The 17,483-nt window shown below is 33.1% G+C and overlaps 1 protein-coding gene across 1 annotated transcript; it reads right to left on the reverse strand.

Annotated features, from left to right (window-relative positions):
• Positions 1-16,446: 16,446 nt before the first annotated feature.
• LOC110869754 (soluble scavenger receptor cysteine-rich domain-containing protein SSC5D-like) lies at positions 16,447-16,923 on the reverse strand. The gene has a single exon (XM_022118977.1). It carries the CDS (start codon positions 16,921-16,923, stop codon positions 16,447-16,449), a length of 477 nt encoding a protein of 158 aa, XP_021974669.1.
• Between the last annotated feature and the right edge of the window lie 560 nt (positions 16,924-17,483).

A 17,483-nucleotide genomic window follows, 5' to 3' on the forward strand; every position in this document is an offset into this window, starting at 1 on the left:
GTGCTGACGGGTTAAATGACTGGTTACGAGCATTTCTGACTTACGGCCTTTTCCCGAACCCGTCGGGGACGGCCTATGCCCGTCGCCGACGGCTTGTCCCACCATGTTTTTCCAATTTTCGCTTCTTGAGTTCCCAGTTGACCCGTAACGCATCCCGGTGCTCCGGTTTTCGACCCGGTGACCCGTAAAGCTCCCGAAAAGCTCCTTAAACTCCATCAAACCTGCACAACACATTCTTGATTAAAAGTAGGCTATTCGAAACTAAAAATTACGTAAAAACGTCAAGTTACACAATAACGAGCACCGGTTTACAACCACGTATCAGGTGTCATCTCCAAGCCTGAAAAATGTGCCCCTAGCGGAAGACGGTGGTTACCATCGATCGGAGGCTTGCGTCTTTTGAACTTCACAAATCGCATTCGGTGATGCCTAATGCCTTACGCCGCTGTTTTATCAAATGGGTGGGCTTTTTGCCTACTACTACTACTATTTTAAACTAAAACGGGTATTGGGCTAATACCTAATACGCTTTAGTTAAAATTTTGAGATTAATAGTTTTAAATGAGCCTATGATATAAGTTTATGTTTACATGGGTTTTCTATATATATATGTATATATATATATATATATATATATATATATATATATATATATAGGGTGAGAGTTGGCTACAAAGTCCATTTTTCCTACAAAGTGTAAAAAGTCATAAAACACCATAATGTTAACCATAAAACACACTCAAAACCCACAAATAACATAGTGGAGATAACTAAAACACCATATTTATAGGTTTTGTGTTGTGTTTTGGATGATAAGGCTTTGATTATCGAATGACTAACATTAGTGTTTTTATGTTGATTATCATGTTGTTTTTATATTCATAGTTGTACGATAGTGTGTTTGAAGTTTTTAAGTATTGTTAGGGTTTGAATATTGTTTTTAGCGATCTTCACTATGTTATTTGTGGGTTTTAAGTGTGTTTTATGGCTGAAATTGTGGTGTTTTATAACTTTGTATATTTTGTAGGAAAAATAGACTTTGTAGCCGAACCTCACCATATATATATATATATATATATATATATATATATATATATATATATATATATATATATATATATATATATATAGAGAGAGAGAGAGAGAGAGAGAGAGAGGAAGTGTAGAATACAAATACCATAATCATACATTACGTACACAGTCATAATAGCCCTACACGTGTCCCCGATTCAATTTCCTACATAAGGGTATATCAGACAACCCATTCAATCAGCAGAGGGCAAATTAGACAATTCCTTCAATAAGCAGATCACGAGTTCGTTACACCACTATCCCGGTAATTATGAATCGTATCAGTTTAATCGATTGTTATTTTTTAATGGATCCACAGAGCAACACCGGATGAAACACAAATGTTGATTTTGAAGACGTTGAATTCGTTAGTGAGCATTCCAATAGAAATTAATTTCGCATGTTGTTTTTTAAACAAATCGCATGTTATGAAAAGCATGAAATACAATTTCGCATGTTACAAAATAATATTTAATTCGCATGTTGTTACTTTTACAAGGAATAATTCGCATGTTATTATTTTTTTTTCTAAGGAATTTGCATGTGAATGAGTTCACAATTAAATCGCATGTTACAAAGTTATTATTTTGAAATTCGCATGTAATTATATAAATCATAATTAAACCAAATATTGGAATTCGCATGTTACAAAAGTTATTGTATTAGAATTCGCATGTTATTGTTATTATTTCTTCTAATGAATTTGCATGTGCCATGAATAATATTACAAGAAAATTTGCATGTCACAAAGTTACTATTTTCCTGCTCATTATGATTTAATAACATGCAAATTCCATGCGAATTCCAAAATAATAACTAAAATTAAGGTGCCATGAATAATATTACAAAAATTCGCATGCTATTATATTATCGCATCTTATCAAGAAAATTCGCATGTTATTATATAAATCATAATTAAACCAAATATTATTCTAGTAAACATTGCTGTCGATTGGAGATCTGATACCTCCCAAAGCTGTTGTAGTTGTCATAATCGTCGGATGAACAATCGATTGGATGAAATCGCACCGGCAGACGTCGATTGCAGAAGAGTCTGTTGGAGAAGAAAAAGGTACCGAACGAAATTACCAGGATTTTGATAGAGGAATTGTCAATTTGATCCTTCGCTATTGGTTTTATGTATATTAATTTGATTAATTTAAATATGTAAATGAATTTCACAGCGTTCAATAGATAAAAGATCGGACAGTTTGGCTTATCATCGCGTACATAATGTAGGATAAGGGATATTGTACGTTAACCGGCCTCTGTATATATATATATATATATATATATATATATATATATATATAGGCTAAAGCTAGGTAGGAAACCCTCCATTTTGAGAAAACCCTAGAAAACCCAACCTCCCGACTTTTTTTTTTTGAAAAAAATAACACATGTAATATACATGTTTTAAGAGTTTTGGGCCAAAAAAACAAAAAAGCGCCGAAGGGATCTTTTTAAAAAAAAAAATCAGCAAGTTTCAGCCTTTTTTGCCTAACACATGTTAGTCACCCGGAGTTTGCTTAAATTTGTTTATTTTTTTTAAAACATCCCTTCGGCGCTTTTTTGTTTTTTTTTTTTTGGCCCAAAACTCTTAAAAACATGTATATTACATGTTTTATTTATTTCAAAAAAAAATATCGGGAGGTTGGGTAAAAATGGGGGGAGTTTTGAGTTTCTAGAGTTTTCTAAAAACATAAGGGTTTTCTACCTAGCCCTACCCTATATATATATATATATATATATATATATATATGTATGTATATATATATGTATGTATATATATAGGGGACCGCTAAAATGAGAACCACCTCGAGTTGTAGAACCGTGAGAACTACACCGTACGGGGCGAGGTGGGCCAAATTTTTTTTTCATAAACGTAGATGCGTGTATTATAAACACAATTGTAAAAAAAATTCAAAATAAAATGTCGTGTGTGTAGTTTTGAGCACCACAAGTTTGTGTTTACGGGTACCGTAAATCTTACCGGAAAATTTACGGTACCCGTAAACACAAACTTGTGGTGCTCAAAACTACACACACGACATTTTTTTTTTTTGAATTTTTTTTACAAATGTGTTTATAATACACGCATGTACGTTTATGAAAAAAAATTTGGTCCAACTCGCCCCGGATCAAGTAGTTCTCACGGTTCTTACAACTGGAGGTGGTTCTTATTTTAGCGCAATTCTATATATATATAGAGGCCGGTTATCATACAAATAACCTAATCGTACATTACGTACGCGTCATCCACGACCGTCGGATCATCTTTCTTAAACAGCGCCTTTTTCTATTAAAAATGTCAACATAGGATTGATAAAAAAGAAACCACCAAGGTTAAAATCGTCAAATTTAAGATCAAAGCACCTGATAAACGGCGAACAAAACCTCAAAAATCATAACGTAAGAACCTAAATCAAAAGAAAAACCGAAATTATAACAATTAACCAGAACGATTCTTATTCACCAAATCGATCGAATCCTATTTCACCAAACTCTTCTGAGAAAATTAACTTCTGATGAATTTAGAAATTCTGTATGCACTGACTGTCGAAGAAGATGATGCAGATTGACAAATCATGTGCGAAAACGTCGATAATGCAAATGCGAATTCAGTATAAAAAAGAATTCTTTGACATTTCCTATAGTTTGCGAATTCATGGGATGTATATGCGATATCAGTAAAAAGTTAAAAATTCTTTGAAATTTCATATAGTTTGCGAATTCATGATAATACACATGTGATATCAACCTTTTCAATATCCCCTTCATATAGTGTGCGATTTCAGATAAATTAAACATGCGATATCATAAAAAAGGATATTTAAATGTTTGTTTCTTACAGTTTGCGAATTTCTTTCGAATCAAGTGCAATTTCGAATAAGGCTTTGTAACAAAAATGCAAAAAAAAAAAAAAAACTACCAATCATAAAAACTAAAAATGATATTATTTTATATAAAAAAACTTAATTTATTAACGATGTGACTATAATTTGACATGTAATGATGAATTTTACAATAAATACTACTGAACTTACCACCCTACCTATATAATAAATTTACTATATTAATATAAAAAACCTTGATAACTACCTTCCATATTAAGACATAGAAGACCAAATAAAACACAAACAGAACACAAAGACACAAACAAAAATGGCATCGGAAGATATGGAAAAAATCAAAAACATTGCAATCAAGGAGCTATTGTCAACTCGCACGTTGACAGAAATAAGCACTGATGTCAACTCTTCTCATCTGGTTCTTGATGTGCAAGGCAAAATCCTTGAACAAATCAAGAACAATCAAGCTGTATGGGAAAAGCTACTTCAAGAACCACCATCAAGCTTCAGGGACAAAGCTTTGGATCACATAAAAGAGCAATCTCGAGCTGATGACTTAGCCTTCTCTTTCCTGACAGATGCTCTAAACACGGTGAAGGAGAAGATGGAGTTCAGCTCTACTGAACGTGACAAAATCTTTGCTTCAAGTAACTAAATTTCTGTTAAATCGTTTTATGGTTGTAGCTGTGTTTGACAATAACCACTGTTTTGTATTTTGGATATATGTTTTGAACAAATATTATGCTTTAATATAATTTAAAATCGCATGAATGTTAGGGATCTTTGCCACAATAAAATAAAAAAAAACAAGATATCTCAACATCGCATGTATTAAAGGAGAAATCGCATTTGAAAAATCATATAAACTACAATTAAACTGGTGCATATAAAAATCGCATGTTTATAATACTAAAATCGCATGTAAAAAATGATATACATGAATGAATATAAATCGCATGTGTTTCTTATAAATTCGCATTTACATTTAAAAAAACATTACTCATCCTCGTCATCTTCATCTCCAGACACCTCTTCCCACTGATCTTCTTCTTCAGATCCATCATCACTGATGTAATCTTCAAAGTCATCTTCCTCTTCGTCGTCTTCACCCTCATTGTCTTTGTCTCTCACACCATCTTCAATCTGGACACCCTTCATCTTCTTTTTTCCCTGTTTACCTTGTTGTTTGGCTTTAAGCTCGCCGCAAGTCCGAATGTCATGACCTTTTTCATTGCATACGCTACATGTCCTTGACCTTTTCCCTTTGCGGCTGATCATTTGTTCCTTCTTAGATTTAATCCTTCTATGCAAGCCGCGGCCTTTGTTTCTTATACCAGCCGGCACACGAACAGTAGGGGGAGCATTAGTTACTGGTTGTTGATAACCAATCAACTTTGAAAATCGGTCAAATTTTGGATCAAGTTGCTTGGTTATGCAACTCTGATCAACTCTCTCTTTAAGCTGCATCATTTGATCCCTCACTAAGATAAGTTGATCAAAGTCGGAAATCAAATTACTAACCAAATACTCCCCTGTGTGGATGATTTCACGAGCAATCCGTTTAGCCCTCTGATGCACATCCTTGCCACCCACATTTAGATTGTACTTAACATTTAACTCATTCGGCACAACATCCTTCGTCCATCTCTTCATAACATATTTGTTTGGTATTTCTTTAACACCAAACATCTTGAAAAGAAAATATATGTGTTTGCATAGCAGCCCATACTGCTCAAAACGCAAACAGCTACACTGTGCAGTTACATCATTCTCGAGGTTCTTGAACCACACCTAGCAAAATAACCAAAAATAATAATAATAATAATGATAATAATAATAATAATAATAATAATAATAATAATAATAATAAGGTTTAAAAGCGCATGTATAAACATAACAATATCGCATGTTTAACAATCATGTAAGTGAGTAAAATTAATATCGCATGTGGAACATAACAATTTCGCATTTCTAAAAAAATAATGTAAAATAAATTATCTAAAATCGCATATGTAATGAAACGAGTTCGCATATCTAAAAAAAACATGAAAAATACCTCCAATAACCCATCTCCATGTGCTTTAAAATCCTTCAACAATATTCTGATACGTGGACCTTCAACTTTGGTGTCCATCGGCAAACATTCGGAAATTGTTCCATGTATCTCTAATTGCTGATCAAAAAATATAGACCTGGTGTAGATCTTAGCAACATCTTTTTCCAATGTAGTTTGACTCCAATCAGCTGGCTCAGTATATCTTGAAATATGATCATTTTTCCTATGATTGAACCTTTGAACATCCATTGCCCCATCAAAATGATTCATAAACTCTACGAGTGTGAGTTGTGAATTAGCAACCTGACAAAAAAAATGGTTCTCACTCTCTGATCTTGATGTTGTTCTCATAAGACCTGACATTGGCTCATGCTGGTAAAAAGCCGGAATCCACATGGATCTCATCCCAAACATATCATCAATCCATTTGTTTACAGTAAGAACAAACTCAATCATCACCAACTTCCACTGTCTCTCGAATTCTTCAGGCTCAATCGAATCAGTCCAAACAATGTCGCACATCCTCCTTTTAAACTCATCATTATTGCACAACTCGTGCCCAACCTTTAACAATAAATGCATTTTATATCAGTCTATGAATCATATTTAAAATAACACCAACAAAAACACAAAAAATGTTGCATGCTCCACCTTATCTGCCAATTTTTTCATTATGTGCCACATACACAATCTGTGTCTGCTAATAGGGAAAACCTCCTCAATAGCCTGTTTCATAGCAGGGTCTTGATCCGTCACTACAACGTTAGGCTGTCGACCAAATGACTTTAAAAATGAATTTAGAAGCCATTTATATGATTCAATACTATCTGATGCCAACAACCCAGCTGATAGTGTTACATTCCGACAGTGGTTGTCAATGCCTGTGAACGGAACAAACACCATCTTGTACCTGGACAAACAAATGCGAAATCACGTTTATTATATGCGAATTAATAAAAATCAAATGCGAAACCAGGAGAAAAGCATGCGATATATTCACACCACTCTGTTGTCTACACATGCGATATTGAAAACTCATTAACAGCCAAAACATGCGAAAAATCATAAACAAAACATGTTTGGCTTTGAAACAGTTACCTGTTTGTCTTGAAGGTTGCATCGAACGATATCACATCGCCAAATTCCATATAGTTAAGCTTGCATAAACCATCAGCCTAGAACAGCCCAGTTAACCGTTTGCCATCATCAACAGAGTATTCAAACGAATAATCAGCTAAATACTGTTTTTTGTCAGTCATCCTATTAATCACCATGTCAGCGTCGTACTCTCCTATATAGCTGTTTATTCGCTTCCTAAAATTTTTGCAATCATCAACCGTGGCACCAACGTTCTCGAAACCACCATAACGTTTCCTCATTATATGGAAAGCTTTGACAGGACCAAGGTTTAAAGTGCCAAGTTCCCAAACCATCTCCTCCTGGACATCTGACAATTGCCTGTAAGCTGGGAGCATGTGAATGTCATTTTGACAAACAAACTTATGGTTATGACCATCAACAAATCTCTTGACTGTATATAATCTACCATCCACAGTGCAAATCACAAGTTGAGCTTTGCATCCGGTCCTAATAGTCCCCCTGTTCCTGGTTTTGAATTGCTTTTTTGACTTGGAATTATCATCAATACACACAGGATTATGTCCCTCTTTAGAACAAACAAAATACTTAGTTTTGATTATACCACCACTGTATACTTCGCCACCTTTCCGAATAGAAAAACCAGCTAACTTAGCATATGATTGATAAAACGCATATGCTTGTTCAATGGAGATAAATTGCATCCCAACAACAGGTGTAGCTGATGCCTGAACCTCCGGAGTGTAAACCCTTTCATCTACATGAATCAAAATAAAAAACATAAAAAGTCATACAAAACCACATGCGAACCGTCTGATAAAATACATGCGAAATGATGATATTTGATTAATCTGAATTACATATGCGATTTATTACATAATCAAATGCGAAATTACAAAAAAAAAAACAAAACCAAATGTGAATTGTAATGAATAATAACATGCGAATTTATACATGCTGCTTCTCAAAAAAAATACATACGTATCATCAACATTCAAACTACAAAAACAGCTACAACAATGCTACGCTTAAACAAAAAACAATTATACGAACAAATTTAGATATCTGAATTAACATAATTACCAATAGAAATCTCGTTTGCAGCACTTGAACTTGAAACTGGAATTGGAATTGGATTTGCAGGTCGCGGATTTAAAACATCCTCAATCGAAACTCTCTGATAAGCAGATAATTGAGCATGATCACCGATCGGTCGATTTTCTTCAAAATCATCTTCTGTTCGTCCAGTGCTACTCTGTGGATCCATCGAAAATAGACAAATTGAATGAAACCCTATCACGTACGAACGAAAACTGCAAATTGTGAATTATAGAAAATTTGAAACTGATTTGAATAATAATTACCGGGATATCAGTGTAACGAACTTCTCGCTGAATGAATGAAGAGACGAATTTGCCCTCTGATGGTTAGGTTAATTGTCTGATTTAACCTTCTTAAACCGAACTCAATCAGGACACGTGTACGGATCACAATATAGCGTACATAATGTAGGATAACCATATTTGTACCATACTCTTTACCTATATATATATATATATATATATATATATGTATATATAGGGGAGAGTTTAAATGAGAACGCTAAATATCGCGAGAATCGTGAGAACGAATTAAAAACCACGAGAACTTGGTCAAAAACAATTCAAATTCAAAATTTCGTTTTACACTTATCATTATTATTCGAATACAATGTTAGGAATTAAATTTACACATTTAAATTTTCGTGAATTCGTAAATAAAAAAAATTACACATATGTAAGTTTGCCATTTACACATGTATAAATTTGTTATATTTACACATGTGTAAAAAATCTAGTAAGAGTGATTTTGAGAGGAGAAATAAATTATTTGATGTTGTAAATTATGTTTTGATGTTGTATTTTTATTACAATGAGGTTTGTATTAAAAAAAATTTGGTTTTAATTAGTTTTTTCATTCGTTCTTAAGATAACCCTCCCCTATATGTATATGTACATATATATGTGTGTGTATATATATATATATATATATAGGATTAGGTTCAAGAGTGAACACTAGTGTAGCTTGCGAACTGAGTGAACTAATCATGGCCATACACGTGTGTAGATTAATGGCCAGCATTTGATGTTGAAATACACAGTGTATTTTACGATTTGATGATGAGATCCTGGCCATACACGTGTGTAGTGGCCAGGATTTGTTCACTCAGTTCGCAAATACACTTGTGTTCACTCAGTTCGCAAATACACTTGATGATGAGATCCTGGCCATACACGTGTGTACGTGATGTACGTTAAGCCGTAATGTACGTTAACATTCCTCTATATATATATGGATGAGGTAAAATGAGAACCACATTGAGTTGTGAGAACCATAGAAACCATCCATTACTAACCTTAGATCCTTCTACAATGTGTGGTTGAGATTGAATTATAATAAATATACGTCATATGTTGTTTGTCTTTTGTGAAAAATATTTATTTATTAGGAAAAGAGTTATTTAGTAATTTGGTTAAAGGTTTATTAATTATTCAAGTAGTTATTGAATTAATAATGTCCGTCTAACCATATAATTGGTGTGAATGAATGAGGACGTTGTGCATTGCTTGTAGACTATCAAATTAGGTTGGTAAGTGTTTCTATTCGAGTAGCTACTGAATTAATAATGTCCGTCTAACCATACTCTTTTTTTGTTTTCTTTCTCTTAATTATCAGATTAGGTTGGTAAGTGTTTCTATTCGAGTAGCTACTGAATTAATAATGTGAGTCTAACCATACTCTTTTTTGTTCTCTTTCTCTTAATTGTTTTTCTAGTTTCAGTTTGTACTTTTTGGGATAGACATGGCAGGCACTCAGGCTAAAAAAACACACATAGAGATTTAGAGCTTTAACTCTTATTTGGCAAATTGGATTTAAATAATCACAGTTTTTTTAATTTGGCCGATAATAATCTCAACTCAGTTATCGGTCGATAATAATTCGAACTGGTCTACTTTTGTCTGATAATAGTCTGCGTTAAATATAGTTTAACGTAGTTAAGTTTTTTTTTCCGAATTACAAACTGATGTTTTAGGGCTTTTGATTTGAACGAGTATACGAATTGATTGATGTAAAATTTACATCGAAATACTGCCCTAAACAACGAAAACAAACTGATATTTTAGGGCTTTTGATTAAAACAAGGATACGAGTTGATTGATATAAAATTTAAATCGAAATACTACTGCCCCAAACGACGAAAAAGGGGCTTTAATTCGGGTGTTTAAACTTCTAATTAACAAAAATCAAGCCGTTTGAAGCATCGTTTCGAGGTATGTTTTACATAAATCGACTCGTATCCTCGTTCTGATCAAAATCCATAAAACATCAGTTTGTAATTCGGAAAAAAGCTTAACTCCGTTAAGTTATTTTTAACGGCGGACTATTATCGGCCAAAAGTGCACCAGTTCAGATTATTATTGGCCTTGCGATTATTATTGGCCAAATTGAGAAAGCTGCGATTATTTAAATCCAATTTGCCCTCTTATTTTAATGTTTTAGTAACTATTTGGATGGATATTGTGCCATTTAACACACACAATACATACACACAAACTATGTTTTAGAAATGTGCATAATATGAAGATGAAAAAAAAGAGACCTAAAAGTTTGAGAAACTTATCCACCACTTGTGGCCTAGTGGTAGGGTGACTTGGGTTCTCTAATAGAGACTCAACTTCAATCCCCACATGTATCACTTTGGTGGACAAGGCAATAATAGATAGAGTCTAGCCTCCTTGCAGAGGTATCAGGCTCTATCCTAAGCTCACCTGGGTTTTCGTCCCACTGTGTGTTACGTCAGAGAGTTTTGCTCTTGTGGTGGCACAACGACTATCAAGTGGCAGCCGACGGTATGGTTTCCCAGGGGAACGCCCAAATCAAACTCTGAAGCCAGCGTGGGCCCGGTTAAGACAACATAGTCTGGCCGTAATGGGGGGCTCTCCAATTTGAGGAGTGCGGTAGCTTAATACAAGAAAGTAGCCGTTCTAAAAAATGTTTGAGAAACTTAGTTTTATCTTATCATCATTGTAAATTTATTGGTTTAGACTATCCGTAATGGTTCACCCCAAGTGGCGTTTTCCGCCATGTGACATCCATCCAATTTCTTACACGAAATGGTGCAGTAGTTCACCCGCTTTATTGATTACCTAATGATTACCCACTTCCTTCACCTCGTGACTTAAACCGCACAATTTTCACCCTTTATCGATCTGCACAATTTTCACCTCATGATTTAAACCATGAGCATCGCAAAAATGGGGGGTTTCGCAAGAGGGGGTCAGTGTAGCAGTGTGATTGGGGGCGTGGGAAGGGGCGGCCACGCCTCATTAAAGAAGGTCTTATGTGTGTTCACATGCATTTAGTATGCCTTTATCAATCATGTTTATATATTGATGTGTGGTGCGAATTGAAACTAATTAGTATTTGAAACCCGCGCTTTGTGGCCAGGCTATTAAACCGAACAAAAAGTATAGGTAACGTTGAACCACGTATGTCGTTGCAGCATGTGACTCGCAAAAATTAGGCCGAAATGTAAAACACAATTAGCTCTATACATATGCCAAGAACCTATGTATTGCGACGGGTCCGTAAGGTAGTTTTGGTAACCACATGAACCATCGAGGTAGCAAGATGTTATAGAAATAGTCAAATTTATTAATCACTATTATAACTATTAATAAAAAATAGCTTTTTTAGGAAGATTAAAACCTAAAAATATGAATGGAAAATGGTAATATCAATGTTGCAAAATGATATACTCACCCAACAAAAGATAAACGACAGAGATTTGGACCAATGGAATGCAACAAAGTTGAATAGTACGAGTAGTAGTAGTTGGAATTAAGAGTAAGTTGACTTAAGAATAGGTGTAGTTTCATTTGTTAACTTATTTAAAATTAACATTTAACTTTTTCATATCTTTAAATACTTGAGTTTTTTCGCAAACTAGTGATGATGGATAAAGTATTTATCAAAATGGTGTTTTTTGTATAATATTTACTAAAATGGTATTTTAGTCTCTCTCTTCATCTCATTGAATAAAAACTAATTTATAAATTCATTATTTATTTTTAGGTAGAGGATCTTGTAAAAAGTGCTCAAAGTGTGAGAAGTGTATTATAATAGTATATATAATATTATATAACACCATATAAACACCGTATAAACAATATGTAACACCATATAATACCATATAACACTATGTAACACTAAATATCATTATATAACAAATATAACACTATAGTTTGTCTGATAGCATGTCTATGATAGATGTATAGTGTTATATTTGTTATATAATGTTATATATTGTTACATAGTGTTATATGGTATTATATGGTGTTACATATTGTTATACGGTGTTTATATGGTGTTATATAGTATTATATATAGTGTTATAATACACTTCTCACGCTTCTCACACTTTAGGCCCTTTTTACACTATCCTTACCCTTTATTTCTATTAATACTTGATGATTTTTTTAAACCAAACGGCATACGTCTTATTTATTATTATTTTTTTGTTATAATTTTTTTATTCAGTCAATATAATATTTTGTTTTACTCCAATTAATCTTCATGTTTTTCTTTTTTTACCTTTTACCAATTTTTTATATTTTGTTTACCAACTTCTTATGTTTTTATATATATTAAACAGTATGAAATAAGAAACATAAAAAAGTTAGACAAACATCATAACTTTACTCGCTATGGGTTTATAAAAAAAGAACTTTCTTAAAATTTTCAATTATTTAATAAAAAAATATTCATCACTCTTATCTAGGCTAATATGTTTTTTTCTTTATTTTTAATGAAATGAGTAATATATCATGTATTTTTTTTATCGATTAAACTACTTTAAAGTGTTGTCAATTCATAGAAAAACGAATTCCAAATTTTATTTTTATGGCCTACTTTTTTTTCTTTTTTGTAATCTTATGTTAACAAATATATTAAACTATTTTAGTTTATGACCTTTTCTATAATCAACTAACTTAACAGTTTTAGTATTACAACTAAAAAACAAAATATATGTTAAAGTGAATTTAAATATAATTATAAATTATGTGAATCGTATATAAATTATTAGATGAGACAATATTAGGTGACACAATGGGAACCTCAAGTCTTACGCTGGGTTTCAAAAAGAAAATAAAGTGTAAATATAAATAAATAATAAAATTACTAATTTAGTTTTATTGGGTTTCAAAAGAATAATAATAAATAAAGTGTTAATAGAATTAGTAATTTAGTTTTTATTCAATGAGATGAGAAAAGACACAAAAACACCATTTTGGTAAATATTTTTCAAGGAACACCAATTTTGTAAATGTTTTTCCCACCAACACTAGTTTAGGAAAAAACTCTTAAATACTTGCATAGCTATGCATTAAACCCAAGAGAACGTAATAACATGATGAGGAAACTTGAGTACTTACTTCTCACCTTACCAGATGGAAGCTTGTAAACATGAAAAGAAAAATGTTTAATCAGGTTGAAGAATTGATTAATGTCAAGGCTCGATGGCCTATTAGGGAACACAAGCAACAAGGACTAAGACGATTCTTGAAGGCAATTCCTTTGCAAATATCCAAGAATCAAATCTTGGGATGAAACTAACCACTTCCATTAGCATCACAAATCAAGGTTCCATCATAGTTGTTGGTGATTTAGTGTTATTAAGTTATCTGGGCAATTAGGATTTACTTAAAGACCAAACCAGAAATCATAATAATCATTCATATAAGTTAGGAGGTGTGGAGTACATGCTCAATTAATACTATTATGATTTCAAGCAAAAAGAAACCTTAATGGTTCTTAGAGGAGAAGCTCCTAAACCTTAGGAGGTTTCAAGGGGGCACTATCTTGACAGGACTCGCGTGAAAAAAAAAAAAAAAAAGTATATAAAAAAAACTATTTTGCATTAAAGATGCATCATTAGAAATGTGATCTACATGGATGGATAAAAGTTCCATTGCTTCTGATCATTAGTGGTAACTTAGTCTGGAATGGCAAATGAACTAAGATTAGTGGAATGCATGGTTTAGATCACCTATATACATTGTGTCTAATAAGATCCTCCTATTGATAAAACTGCCTAACTCTTGATAGTTATAACTGCCAAACATTAATGTATTTCATGAAGGATTGCAACAATTCGTTGTGTTTGTTCCTTGCCTAGATAATTCAAGTTCTTCACAGTTTACACTTCTAAAAACCCTCACGGGCCTTCCCCCTCTCTCCTTGCACTCTCACCAAGATTAGATTATTTGATATTTTTATATTTGATAGATTGTTTTATTAGTCATTTTGGTAATAACGATTGCCGTATTTTTTATTATCTATACTATATTTATTATAATACATAAGCGAATCACATTTTAAGATACCCAAAAATTAAGAATTTTTTTAGTTTAATGTATAATGTTCAACCCAAAATTGAGGGTGAATTAATCTTTTAAACACTTATTACACTTTAATCTCCTCATTTAGTTAGACTTTAATTTCTTCTTTTTTAACCAGATTATAGATAATTATTTAATATTTACATTTTATCTCCTTAAAAAAACTAACTACCCCAATAATTTTTAAAAGTTTATAACTTCTTCGTACGTTAATATTATTTAAAAAAATATTCCATAAAAACAAGCATTTTATTCTTCTTAATTTGAGTATAGTACAGCTATAATTTCTTTAATTATAAAACCGGATATATTACGTGATTAACAATGTCTAGAAATGAGTAATAACTGAATCGTTAATCGAAAATAGATGAAACTGAAACAAAATAAATGAAAAACTAAATTAACTGAAAATCGATTAGCCAAAACCGATTAGTCAAAAAACAAATTAACCAAAAACCGGTTATGAGTTTTTTGTAGTCTCGTTTAATCAAAATTAACCATACTGAACCGATTATTCATATTTTTATATATTTCTAGCATTTATACCTCCAATTTATATATTTCATATTTTATACCTCCATTTCATATATTTATATTTCCCTTTTATATATTTATACATCCATTTCATGTATGAACTCCTCAGTTTCATGTATTTCTAAGCAAAATTTTAGCACAAGTTTAGTTTTGGGTTATTAACAGAAATTAAACGACCCCAATAAAAAAACCGTAAATCTAACAAAAAAAAAACCGTAAATCTAACAAAAAAAAAAACCGAACTGATTAACCGAAAACCGGTTGATTAATAAAATAGACTAACCGATGACTTCAGTTCAAGTTAATAACTGAATCAACCGAACCATACACACCACAATGAAATGGACTAACCCATGACTTCGCTTATGACTGGGGTGCAAACGAGTCGAGCGGCTCGCGAGCTACCAGAGATCGGCTTGATAAAAAGCTCGATACGAGCTGAGCTCGAGCCTGACATGTGAAGCTCGTTAGGCTTTTCGAGCCTTGTTGAGCCTTTGTGCAACATTAGTTTTTATTAATATTTAATAACATTTACCCTTATTTTAAGTTGTCTAATAAACGAGCCGAGCCGAGCTTATTTAAACTTGTTTACGAGTAAATCCGGAACCCAAAAATAAACTTTTTTTAGTAAATGATCCCGGCCTGAGCTTCACTTATCGAGCCCGCGAGCCTAAACGAGTCTATTATTTATATAATTTTTATTTAATATATTAGTTAATAGATGATAAACTAGTCGAGCTTTGAAAACAAAGCTTGAACCGAGCCAAGCTTGAGCTCGACGAGCTTAGGCTCAGTTTCGGCTTGGCTCGTTTACATCCCTATTTATAACGTATATTCATCACTATAATGCTACAATAAATATTATATGAATAATAAAATTATCATAAACGAGTACCACAATAAAAATGTCATTCTGACATGACGAGAACCAAACCAAATAATTTAAAATCTAGAAAGTCTTCGCAACAAAAATTTCCGACACCTACAGAATATCATTGGTTCTCCACAATGAGGCATTATTAAGTTCTACTAGTAAAGAGTGTAGCTTCACCTGAGGAGATATTGATGAATGGTGCTTGTAGATTATCAATTCCAAGGCTTGTGATCAGTATTGTTATTTGAGTGGTGTGAATAGATGGGGAATATATACTATAAATATTTACATTATTACTCAGTAACTTAATAAAATATTTTTTACTCATGGCATTATAGTCTAGTGTTATCTTGGTGGTGGGATAAGGCTTATGACTATTAGGATCTGTTTGGTATGGCGTAATGGAATGGACGAGGGAATGGAATGGACGAGGTAATGGAATGGACGATGTAATGGAATGAATCATTATCATTCCATGTCTTGTTTGGTTACCATGTGAGAATGAAATGAATCATTATTTTATGTTATTTGGTAGAAAGAATAGACGGGGGAATAAAATTGGTGGTGAGTGACGGCAGCCGGTGGTGGTAGGTGGTGATAGGTGGCGTTTGGAGCGGTGGTCGGAGGTGGTGACAACGGCGGCGGGGTGGTGGTTGGGCGAAGGTAGGTGGCGACGACGAAAATGGTGATGGGTGACATCGACGGTGGTGGTCGGTGGTAGAGGTGGGTGGCAGGTGACGAATGACGGCTGAGGTAAGGGTGGGTGGCGGTTGTGGCGGGGTGGTGACGGGTGACAGCGGGGGCGGAGGTGTCGATGGTGGGAGACAACAAGGGCAGGGGTGGGTGGTGGCGGTGGTGGGTGGTGGCAGGTGACAGCTGGGTTGGTGGTGGTGGCGGCGAAAGTGGGTGACGGTGGCGGTGGGTGACGACGGAAGTGGTGTCATGTGACGGCGAAGGTGAATGACGGTGGTGGGTTAATAATAATAATAAGACCATATGTAATGGGGCTTTATAAGGGCATGAAAGATTTTGATAATGCCCTTAGACTATTACTCATGGGCATTATAGGGGCATGAAGAGTGAGGGGCATTTCTATAATAATGCCCAAAGAGAAGAAAAATAATGGAAAGTAATAAATGAAATGGGCATTTAACCATTACACCTTTTTTAAAAGGGCATTATGATGATGATGTGGTGAAAAATGCCCCTTAGTGGGCATTAACCATTACCTATGGTCTAATAATAGTAATAGTAATAGTAATAGTAATAGTAATAGTAATAGTAATAGTAATAGTAATAATGGTAATAATAATAATAATAATAATAATAATAATAATAATAATAATAATAATGGTAAAAATAATAATAATAATAATAATAATAATAATAATAATAAACAATAACAATAATAATAATAATAATAATAATAATAATAATAATAATAATAATAATAATAATAATAATATATTTGTTCCATTCCTTGAAGGAGTAGAAAAAAACACCACATTACAAAGGAATAAAAATTCTTATATTTGGAAGGTTTACATTCCTTGTGG

Source organism: Helianthus annuus, chromosome 8 (genome assembly GCF_002127325.2).
Source record: "Helianthus annuus cultivar XRQ/B chromosome 8, HanXRQr2.0-SUNRISE, whole genome shotgun sequence".
Lineage (NCBI taxonomy): Eukaryota > Viridiplantae > Streptophyta > Magnoliopsida > Asterales > Asteraceae > Helianthus > Helianthus annuus.

What these genes read in the sequence shown, in the direction of transcription:
- LOC110869754 (XM_022118977.1), bottom strand. Translation starts at nt 16,923, where the DNA reads ATGGTCTTATTATTATTATTAACCCACCACCGTCATTCACCTTCGCCG.